Genomic DNA, 11,858 nt, shown 5'->3' with positions numbered 1-11,858 from the left:
TGGACTCTTTTCCTTTTGAAACCACTTTATGGTGCTTTCGAGTTCTTCCATGGTGACCGGATCAGTGAGAGCATCAGTATCTTCATTGTTTACAAACCTAGGAAAATGTGAGGCCACATTGATGATTTCGGCTAGGTTTGTACCCGCAGGGTTCTTGAAAATTTCTTTGAAGTGCGATGTGCCAAGATGGGAGAGCTTGTTGAATGTGTCCGCCAGACCCCCATCCGGATGGGGAGATTCCAGATGGTATTTTCCACTCTCCTCCCTTTTGCGAAGTTATGGAAGAATCTTGTGTTCTCATCCCCAGCTTTTAGCCAGAGTGCCCTGCTCCTCAGCCTGATCGATTCCTCCCTGAGCTTGAGGATGTTTTACTTCTGCTTCTCCAAATCTACTAGGCGGGTCTTGTTCTCCTCAGAGATAAATCCCAAGTTGTTCTCATCCAATAGGGCTTTAAGGTCAGCTTCCACCGAGCTGAGCTGCTCATCATCCTTTTCCTTTTTCGTCTTAGCCCACTCTATCACAATGTGTTTGAGTTCTGTTAGATTTTTGACAAATCCCCTTGCCATCGAAGTTTCTCTGTTGATTGTGTGGGCTTGCCAATAATCTGAGACAATTTTGGAGAAGCTAGGATCCTGGAGCCAGAGATGATTAAACTTGAATGGAGCTTTTGGTTTTGGATGGGGGCCCATGATCTCCATTAAAATTGGAGAGTGGTCCGAAATACCCCCAGAACCTACCCACTGCTTATAATGATGTAGTTGTTGTACCAACGTTCCTTTCATCAGGAAATGATCTAGTCTTCGAGCCAGTGCTGCAGTCCCAATCCTTCTGTTTCTCCATGTTGGGAGAGGGTTCTGCATAGGGATGTCGATTAGATCATGTTGTTCTAGCAATCTTCTCATATAATCTGTTATGGGATCTGCTTGCGCAGAGGAGCCCCAGGACTCCCGAAACCCCAATGAGAAGTTTAGGTCACCCCCCAGGATTATACGCTCCAGTGACATCAGACTCCTGCTGAGTAGGTTTCTCCAAAATCCTTCTCTCTGCTGACAAGGCCCATAGATATTGATGATGCGCAGAGACAGGCCCAGGTCCATAGAGAAGATGTCAGCTCCCATAAAACCCTGTCCTCCCCAGGATGAGTCCATTCTAATGGATTTTGGATTGTAGCCCATAGCCAGTCCTCCTGATCTGCCCATGGCGTCCAGCCCAATGAAGTGCCATCTAGGCGATATAGTGCTCAGGGAGTGTGTTATGGACTCTGCAGAACCTAGGGTTTCTTGTAGGAGAATGATATCCGGGTTCTCGACCTCAAAAAGTCGTTTGAGTGCTAGTTTTTTAGGGGAACTAGCCAAACCCCTGCAGTTGAAGGAAAGGCACTTCATGGGGGACCCCGCTGTGGGGGGTTTGATGCTCTAAGGACCCCAACAATGGTGGATTGACGTCCAGAAGCGACTTCCGCCCCAGCACGTCTGATAGCTTTGTTTAGATTTGATTTTCGTCCCCTGGTGGAGGAGGGTCCCGGGCCTAAAGGAACAATGCCCAGTCCATACTGGGGATCAGATGATGCAGAGTGTGAGGTTCGGGGACGGAGGGAGTATTGGTGAGGGGGCTTTGGTCTGGTAGGAGACTCAGAGGGAGGAGATGAGGGTGGTGAACGTGCGGTAGAGAGGGAAGGTGGAACAGTGGAGGTAATCAGAGGGGGCGGTGGAATAGTGCATTGTGCCATTGTGTATGAAATAGAATTTAAAAATTCTGATGAAAGAGTAGGTGAGATAGAGGGGAGAGAGAGATTTGTACCCGAATATTGAGCTGCTGCAGCAGTTGCCCTGGCCCGCGTCATAGGGGGAGAGGTTGTGTCCTTGTTGATCAACGCTGGACTATGCTGAGCTCCTTGGGGTGCCGAGACTCCTTGCACCGGCGGTGGAATATATGGCGCGGTCCCTCTGGTGGCAATGGGTGTGATCTTTGGAGAATTGTCCGGGCGCTTGATTAATGGGAAATCCTTATATAGATGCCCCACTTGGTGACACCGGTTGCACCGGAATGGGACTCCTTCATAGTCCAAGATCTGGATGCGCCTGTGCCTCCCCCATTGCAGAGTGATATCCTCCTCTAATCCCTCCCTGGTATCAAGATGTACCAAAATGCGAGCCACTGTTCTCTTGCGAGTGTCAACATAGGATCGGTCGTGATCCAAATAAGTCCCCAAAGAATTTCCAATTCTGATGAAGGCTTCTTCGCTCCAGTATTGAAGGGGAAGCCCGGCAGTCTTACCCACAGTGGCCCTGCAGCAATTTGCTCTCTCTCAGGATCAAATAAAGGGGTCCATCTTTTTAATAGCACAGGAGCCGTCTCGATGTGCCAATATCGTTCTAGAACCGCATTCGTGTGCCCTTCACTAGCAAAGTAGAGGGAGAACCACCCTCGTGGGAGAACCTGTACCTCCGGCAGCTGTGGGAGCAGGGTTCCCCAGATCTCTTTAACCCAGCGTAACAGCCGATCCACCGTGAAAGTGCGCCCTCGCACGTGACCCACCAAAACTGTGCAAGCTAAAGCCATTGTTTCCTCAAAGTTCGAAGAGTTACCGAAAGTGACAGTGATGTCTTTCCTGATAGCCCTAACACATTTCGATTTCTGCTTCTTTGAGCGTGGAGCGGACGGGTGATCAGAGAGAGGGTTTGATGTTCCAGCCGGTATGGGATTGTTGGGATTTATATTACTGACCGGCGTTCCGAAGCACCCTGAGGGTTTTGCCCCATTGTTCAGGGGGGGGATTTGTCGAATTAACCTTCTTATGCGGTAGAACCCTCGGCTCTTCTCGGGCGATTTGTGGATCAGGTAGCGGCGATGGAATTTCATCAAGGGTCAGAGAATCAGGAGGTGAGGAGGCGAGGAGAAAGGCGGTACCAGGCGAGAGTGGCGGTGCCTCCAGACCGAGAGAAGATAGAGTAGGGTCCGGCAATGAAACCACCGGCAAGAAGTCCGGTCCTCGTGAAGCCTCTGTGGTCGGTGGAGCATATCCCGAAGAAGCTAGATTAGGGTTTGCAAATATCGTCTGACCAACCAACGGATCCTCGGAATAATCCACGAGGTCCGTTTCCCGTTGTCCCTCCATGCCGGACAGCGACATTAGTTCCCCGATATTCGTCGATCTGTCAGCAGCTCCGAAAACCTAGCACCCGAAACCCTGATCCTATGGTCCTGTAACTGCGAACTGTTGCTTAACCGAAACCCTCGCGGTTTTTGTTTGCGAACGGCGTCAGAGCCATTTCGCCTCCTCGAAATCTTCCTATATATATATATATATTCATCTCACATTCCCAAATGTACTTGCATATTTACCCAGGAGAATACATGGTTGTCACCCATTAATTTCCTAATTTTATATTCATATCACATTTCCAAATGTACTCCCAGATTTACTTGGGAGAAGAGAAGTCAACTGTAAGGATGGATGAGAAGTTAATGACATTAACGAGAGGTGGTGGAGATGGAGAAGGGAGGGAGGGTATAAAAAGGGAAGGGGGAAGGGAGAAGAGGGCATGTGGGGTCTTGCTCTAGATCATTCATCTTAGACACACAAACTACATCTGGTTCGACTTGGGCTCAGAGAGCTAGGAAACCCATGGAGGTTTCCTGGGCTAGGAATTATTTCCTAGTTGGCTGGGAGGTAGATCCAGTTGGGTCAGTCAAAAGGAACATTTAGCAAGAGCAGTAGCTCAAAGGCAACTCTAGTGGGCACCGGTAAAGGTATTCCTCTATAGATTACTCATGTAAATTTATGAAATTGAAATGTTCACGATAAGTTATAAGGATTAGAATGTAAATCGTAAAATTTATTTGTTTAAAAGTCTTGTAAGAAAGTAAACTGTTGCCTCTTATTGCATTTAAATTCATGAGAAATAGATCTATTAGAAGACCCTAGGATAGGGCTCTTACACATGGTATCAGAGCTTTGGTTCAAAATCTGGACCTTGAAGCCTACCTACTAGAGATTTTCCAAATCTAGTTGAATCTTTGAATACCAAGACATTACTAACCTGTAAATTGCACTATAAAATTTTCCTTGCAATCATGTAGAAGCTTCCATCTAAGCTAAAATAACGTTTTATTTTCTGTTGCAACAAGAAAATTTTCTGTTCTCGGAAAAAGAAATGAAAGTGCTATTCATCAGACACCTTGTTTCTCCACTCAAGTTAAATCAGAACATGATTCTTTGTTGATAAATACAACTTTGGTGAATTTCTATGAATATAGTTTGCTGCATATTCTAGAAGGATCCCATCTAAGACATAAAACATACCTTTCTCATTACCTTGAGGTGGTAAGTCTTGAATTTGATTATAATGTTGTTGAAAACATACTTTACCCAAATTTTTAACAGACACAAGGTTCTATCCGGTGTCAACATATGGTTCGGATTGGGGGAAAATTTATTCACAATTTTGACCCCATAACTGAGAGGGTGAATCCCAGACATATATATACATAATGATCTGCTAATAATCACAGATATTGCATGGATTTATTTCTAGGTGCTGCTTTGATCGAGGGTGCACATGACTAGTGACTTGAATTGCAGCTTGATTTTTGTCATACCTAGGATCCTGGCCCACATCATTGCTAAAAAGTGGATGAACTCCAATAAACGGTTCGCAACATGCCACAAATCACTTGCAACTCGTTGATGGCTCTTGTGATAGGCTTTCGATAAATATTGTGTCCTCCTGTAACCTCATTTAAGGCAAATTGCACCAGGAAATGCTCATGGGTATCCCCATTTTCTTTTTGTCGATTAGTCATGCCACACGACGAATTTCTCATCGTAGTGAACCCACAGGGGCATTAAGCTCACTGTTTTCTGACTTTCAAGCATTGGAGTGATGGGTTAACTCATTTCTAGTGTCATAAATAGGAGATAATTCAAAGTACACGATACGTTTTACTATTCCTCCTTACAAAATTTGACGGTAAGCTCACATCGAGTAATTGATCAAGATGTACTTTAATAGGGTGACCATTTCTCATGTATTCTTTGCGATTTTCAGAGAGAAAATAGTTGCGAATGACTGCGGATTTATCACCCAATTGACCACCTTCTTCAATAATAGCTTGATTACCACTGCTGCCAGATTTGATTTTGTCTATATGAGGGTTAGAAGTAGTAACTAGTTATGCAAAAAAAAAATCTAAGTTATATCCATAATGCCAACCTAAACTGCAAACAATTCCTTTTCAAGAACTTTGCGATCTCTATCAACACAAAGACTGTAAACGTCCTTTCTAATGCTAGTTTCATCACTTTCTAATGCAAGGACGAAAATGTTTTCATTGAAATTTGCTTCATTGCTATAAATACAGGGCAAGGAATATCTTTTCACATATTGATTTCATCATCCCCAGACAGAGTGTTGGAAACAATATTTTCGTGGCTGGCTACTTCTTTGTCACCTTTAGATTCAAGGGCAGCAACAAAACACATTTCATCTATATTCAACAATGATCTGGACAATAAATTTGGACCACCTGATGTCTTTTGGGCTAAGATGATAGATGTTGGCACACTTGAAATTGTTATAGGTTGATTGGATATGTCATGCCTGTGTCCATGATGGTGATTACAGGTGAAATCTCACCCTTTTCCAAATCCAGGCACTCGTCATAAACGTTATTGCTTCATATTCAAACATGAGCCTGCAAATCTCCATATAAGTGCTAGAAACAATCTCTTTTGAGTTGCCATTTTTTCCGTCTTCAATAGGTGATTTATTACCTTCAAATCTAGGATTTGACACATCTGCAAAAATTGGAATTATCCATGGCTTCTTCCGCAATTTCCAAGGGGCTTGATGTGCCAATTTCTTGATTTATAATGGCTTCTTGATCATCTTTAGACTCACGACTCTGAACACCTTTCAATTTTGGGTTATTTTCTTCATCTTCCATCATAAGACTGCAGATCTTTTCTTCAATCATGGCCTCATTATCTTTATGAGGACCATGGTCCTCTTCTATGTTGTTCTGGGAAGCATGCAATTCTATAATTTCCTCAAATATAGGTTGCATTCAAGGCCACAGTCCCATTTCATAAATATCCAACTTATGAGCACCTTTCAACTTAAAAGAATCCAAAAAAAGACAAACAAATAGTGAGACCATCTAGAGAAATGGCCAGTATAATGTGTCATCCACATTCATATCTGATTTGGAGTGTCCATCTACAGACACTCATAGATGAACTACCATGGTTTCTTAATGCATTTTGTAATATGTAGTTTGTTGAAAAGTGGGTCATGTTGATTACACACTAAGAGTGTTGACCTCACCACAACTAAGTACATATGAGACACAACCTTAACCAAACAGAGATTTTAATATTTCCCTAAACACAATGAAAGTTGCAATGGAGTTGGCTCGGGAACTTGACACTCTTTAAAGGTTTTATATTTCTCATATTCTGTGTTCTACATATTCTTTGAGAAATACCTGTAGAGTTGGGCTCGGTGCCATTTTATTTTTCACATTGTCATTACTTAGAGTTTATGGATTTAACCAATAACATTTTTTCTTATACTGAGAAATGATTGTACTGAATATCATGGATTCAACGACCCTACTAGGTATTCAATTAAATGTGAAACTCTAATGTCGTTGCTCTAGAAGTCAAGTTGTTTGTCCACATCACCCCATACTGCATACATTCTCTGTGAGTGAAGGCAACAAGGCACCGTTCTAAAAAAAAATTACATCCATGGTGACTTCTCCCTTCAATGGATTGTGTGCTACTTATAAAATATTTTGTTGTGCTTGTATTGTGCTTTGCACGATGATCAATATTTGAGGTCCACTACTTTCGAATGTACCTTTCCCTTGTGTTTCTATGAACACATTTTTCTAACATAATTGTTGAGTTTCTATGGTCTCCCATCTATCAAGTCTGTGATAAGTAGAATAGTTATATAACGCTTCCAGATCAACATGATTAGAGATTGTATAAAATGCAAAATGAATCACCAACTTCATAATATACTATCCATAATTACTCTCTTTTGTTAGGGTACATGGTATGTAGTTAGAATACTGCATAATTTTATATCTAAATACATCATATTATTCATTTGGAATTCTTCACACTTCATTTATAGTTAATTATTATAATGATTACTATGACTTGGGGTTATGATTTGCGGCCTGTATAAAATTCTAGGAAGTGACAATGCTAGAGTTGTAATGATATATGGTTCTATACTTTTAATCTGCAAAAACTTCTGCAGTGATGCTTACAAACATTTTTTTTTGTGTGTTAAAAACATTTACATTGATGAACTAGAAAGATGCCTTCAAAACATGCCACCATCTACCTAGAACACTAGAAAATACACTAAATAAATTCCATCTCCTTTACCATTAAAAGAATAGGAAATACATTGAAGAAAGTCTGAATCCTTTACCATCAACATTTGGAAAATTTTGTACATAAGCCTAAAGGAAAAGGATAAATTTTAAAATGGTATATACCTAAAGACAAAGCATAAAGCTTAAAACGCTATGTGCCCATTGGTAGTACACTTTCAGGTGCATAAATTTAAAAATTTCTCTTCAGCAGTCTCGTACCTCTGCAGGGTTATAGAAGAACAAAGAGGGTTGTGAGGAGTCTTATTATATTATAACTTAAACTATCAGTGCCATTACTTAGGTTCTAATATATTGCGAACATTCATAATGGTTTGCATCATGAGAGAACTATGAAACACAAACATAGGTGAGATGCTCCTAGATGGGCTCCATAATTAGGACTCCTTTCCTTTAAGGGCTTGAAATCTTTCCATGCATAAAACTAAAAACCAAGGATGGAGTAAAATTAAAAGTGACCTACATTTACAATGACTTAAATTTATGGATTGGCTATAGAAAAGTTATGCCTATATAGAGTCTTAAGTTTATGGATTGGCAGGAGAATAATCGTATATGAATTAAGGGCAAGTGGACCATGAACTATATATGCAACCTATTGAAATGCACCAACTCTTCACCTTGAATGAGGACAAATTTTTCAATATTATTAAACAATATGAGTTGACATAAAATTCTCATGGACCATGAAATAATATGGGTTGTGTGTGTAATCTTTCAACCACAAAAAATTGGGATTCTGTGCCATTCTATAAATAACCAAGAATAATGGGATTCCATTACACAATAATTTTTTCAGGAAATCTTTCAAACACTTGGCATAATTTGAATTGATCTATTGCTTGTGTTATCTTCGGACTATCTAGAGTGTGGTAGAAAATGTTAGGAATAGTGCTAATAAGTCTTAGATATTGTGCAGATTTTGAAGAAATCAAAATGGTAAGGATGTGAAGGAACCAAGGGCCTGGAGAGTCTTCACAAGGACCTCCTTCAAATAACCCATTACCTTCACCAGAATTGATTTTCATCCCGCGTTCCCTGGAAGAAATTAATGAAACCTTAAGAGGGTACCAAACAAATGAAATGGAAGGGGAACACCCTCCATCAGGGTTAGGGAACCCCGAGGGATCTAGAGACAATGGTAGAGGACCTCCAGTTGAGGACATTACTAGGGAGCTCCAAAATATTAAGCTCCCAGAGTTGCAGGAGGTCATGCCAGCGAGCGTGCAGAAGCCTGGTTAGAAGGGATGAGAAGGTGTTTTGCACTAAGGGATTATAATTCCAATTCCAAAGCCAATATAACAATATTCCAACTCAGAGACAGTGCTCTAAATTGGTGGGGAAACTTGAAGCGTCAACTACACCTCACTCAGAACATAGTTACTTGGGAATTATTTGCGGAGAGGTTTAGGAAGAAGTACCTCCCAGCTATTATGAAGAACAGAAGGTAGAAGCCTTCCATGCCCTGATACAGGGAGGTCAAACTGTAGAAGAATATGAAATTCGATTTATGGAATTGGTCAAGTATATCTCCTACGTGGATACTGACTAGTGCCAAGCAGATCATTTTATGTATGGATTGAGACCTAATATTAGGGCAATGGTGCGAATGTGGAAACCATCATCAGTTGCAGATGCTATAGAATAGGCTCATTATGTCGAAGAACACTTAGACTCAAAGGGTGAAGGCAAGCCCATCTTTTCACGTCAAACGGGGTTCATAGGGAAGGTCCCTCGTACCTTCCATAGGGGAGGAAGTTTGAGGCCACCACCATATGGAAACAAGATTATACCTAGAGAACTGACATTAGGGATTTCAATGGTCTATAGTGCAACCTCACCCATAGCTTCAAGAGCGCGTACAAATCAAAGTCATACACGAGGAGCAACAAGTGGGGGCAGGGGTTACAGGGGAAGAAACTCTTTCCAAATAACTCCACAACATTCGGTTCAAGGTCCACCATGCATCACTTGTTGGGGATTTGGAGGACCTCATTACTAGTGGGAATGCCCTTAGTTTCAAACCGGTAACAATAGAAGAGAGGGAAAAGAACTAATGGGGAGAGTAGGTAGCCACCACCAAATCTATGTAGCAATTGACAATCAGCAAGTTTAACACCAATCTGTTGTGGTAGAAACCTTAGGTATGATAAACAAAGTTAAAGCTAAAATTTTATTTGATTCTAGTGCTATATATAGTTTCATTTCACCAGTTGCATTAGAAGAATGTGGGTTGGTAGCCTATGAGCATGAGGACTTTAAACAAGTTGAGATGGCTTTTGGAATAAAACAAGTAGTAGTGCCTAGTGTTGACCAATGTCAGGTAAACCTCGGGGTGTGTATGAATAAGTTGAAGGCATACATCACAACATTGGGGATGTATGATGTGATTATGGGAATGGACTGGCTAGAAACTCATCAAGCTTTGGAAGACTGTTTCAAGAAGAAGGTGATATGTTTAGATGATGAAGGTAGGCCAATTGAGATTTTTGGAATCAAGAGGGGAGTGTCCCTACTATTCATATCTATGATGAAGGTAAAAAATTGTCTCAAACAAGGTAGCAAACTATATTTGGTCAAGGCTGTAGGTGACCAGGAAGGACCTTCCCTAGATGAACATCCCGTTTTGGCATAATTCAAGGATGTTTTTTCTAGAGGAATTGCCTGGATTACCTCCTGTAAGAGAAATTGATTTCGTAATTGATCTGAAACCAGGTGCAGAACAAATATCTAAGACACCCCATAGCATGACAACTCCAGAGCTTTATGAGTTGCAGATGTAGTTAAAGGAGATCTTAGACATGGGATTGATTAGACCTAGTATTTTACCTTGGGGTACACTAGTAGTTTTTTTCAAGAAGAAGGATGGCTCCTTGCAGCTATGCATAGATTATAGAGACTTAAACAGAGCCACAATAAGGAATAGGTACCCAATACCTCGAATAGATGACTTATTTGATCAAATGAAGGGAGCAACAGTCTTCTCAAAAATCGATCTATGATTTGGGTACCACCAATTGAGGATAAAGGAGGACATCTCAAAAACTGCATTTCAAACTCGGTTTGGGCACTGTGAGTTCGTAGTTGTTCCATTTGTTTTAACTAATGAACCAACAATATTCATGAGCCTCATGAATGGTGTGTTCAAGAAGTATTTGGACCAATTCGTTCAAGTCGTCCTTGATGACATTTTTATATATTCTAGGAATGAAAAGGAGCATGAAAAGCACCTAAGGGTGGTATTTACTTGTTTAAGGGAAAATCAGTTGTATGAGAAATTTTCGAAATGTTCCTTCTTTAAGAAGAAAGTCCATTACCTTGGGCACATCATTTAAGGAGAAGGGATTTCAGTTGACTCGGAAAAGGTGAAGGCCGTAATGGATTGGCTAGTACCAAAAAATGCCGATGAGGTATGTAGTTTTATGGGGATAGCCGGGTATTATCACAGGTTTGTGGAAGGGTTTTCAAGAATTGCAAAACCCATATCCACATTACAGTGAAAGGGGGTTAGGTATGAATGGACAAATAAATGTGATAGTGCATTCACAGAGCTGAAGAGGTTACTAACTAGTGCACCGATCCTTCAAGTACCAAACATGAGAAAAGACTTCACTATCTATATCGATGCTTCGGTACAAGGATTGGGTGCGGTATTGATGCAAGAAGGCGGAGTAATAGCTTATGCTTCTATAAAATTATAGAAGCATGAAGAGTTATATGCTACCCACAACTTAGAAATTGTAGCAATAATGTTAGCCTTGAAGCTATGGAGACACTACCTCATTGGGGGAAGATTTGAGTTAAGAACGGATCATCAAAGCCTGAAGCATTTCTTCACTCAAAGAGATTTGAATGCCACACAAAGGTGGTGGAGTGAGTTCATGAGTGAGTATGATTTTGAAATCTCATACATCAAGGAAATGAGAATGTAGTGGCGAATGCACTAAGAAGGAGGCCACGAATCTTCTCCCTAGTAGCCTTAAAGGTAAATTTAAGGGAGTGGATATTGGAGAAACTCTTTGAAGATAGTTGGTATCTAAAAGTCATCTAAGCCATCTAGAATGGGAAACAGATAGAAACAAAGCTTGAGGGATATGTCCTTGAACAAGATGGGCTATTAAGATTCCAAGAGAAAATGTACGTACCTAAGGAAGGGGGTATAAGAGAAACCATCCTTAGAGAGTCTCATAGAACACTCTATTGTGCACATCCTGGGGTAAAGAAGATGTACGTAGGCAAAAGGAAACTCTTCTTTTGGGCAGGCGTGAAGCACGACATAGTCTAGTTTGTCACCAAATGTCTTGAATGTTAGCGAGTGAAGGTTGATCATCGCCATCCAACAGGATTCCTACAATCTCATGACATCCCTACATCTAAATGGGAAGTAATTTCCATGGATTTTGTGGTGGGTTTTCGACTCACTTCACAGAGGAACAATGATA

The 11,858-nt window shown here is 41.1% G+C and overlaps 1 protein-coding gene across 1 annotated transcript; it reads right to left on the bottom strand.

The window, feature by feature from the left end:
- Positions 1–368: 368 nt before the first annotated feature.
- On the bottom strand, positions 369–1,385 carry LOC149260269 (uncharacterized). The gene has a single exon (XM_089457656.1). It carries the CDS (start codon positions 1,383–1,385, stop codon positions 369–371), a length of 1,017 nt encoding a protein of 338 aa, XP_089313782.1.
- Between the last annotated feature and the right edge of the window lie 10,473 nt (positions 1,386–11,858).

Source organism: Pinus tabuliformis, chromosome 6 (assembly GCF_031772625.1).
Source record: "Pinus tabuliformis cultivar Carrire ecotype Pingquan chromosome 6, CPIR1, whole genome shotgun sequence".
Taxonomy (NCBI): domain Eukaryota; kingdom Viridiplantae; phylum Streptophyta; class Pinopsida; order Pinales; family Pinaceae; genus Pinus; species Pinus tabuliformis.
This window is presented reverse-complemented; position numbering and strand designations above follow the sequence as displayed.

Bases quoted from the DNA above. Each gene is read 5' to 3' on its own strand.
- LOC149260269 (XM_089457656.1), bottom strand. From the start codon at position 1,385: ATGAAGTGCCTTTCCTTCAACTGCAGGGGTTTGGCTAGTTCCCCTAAA.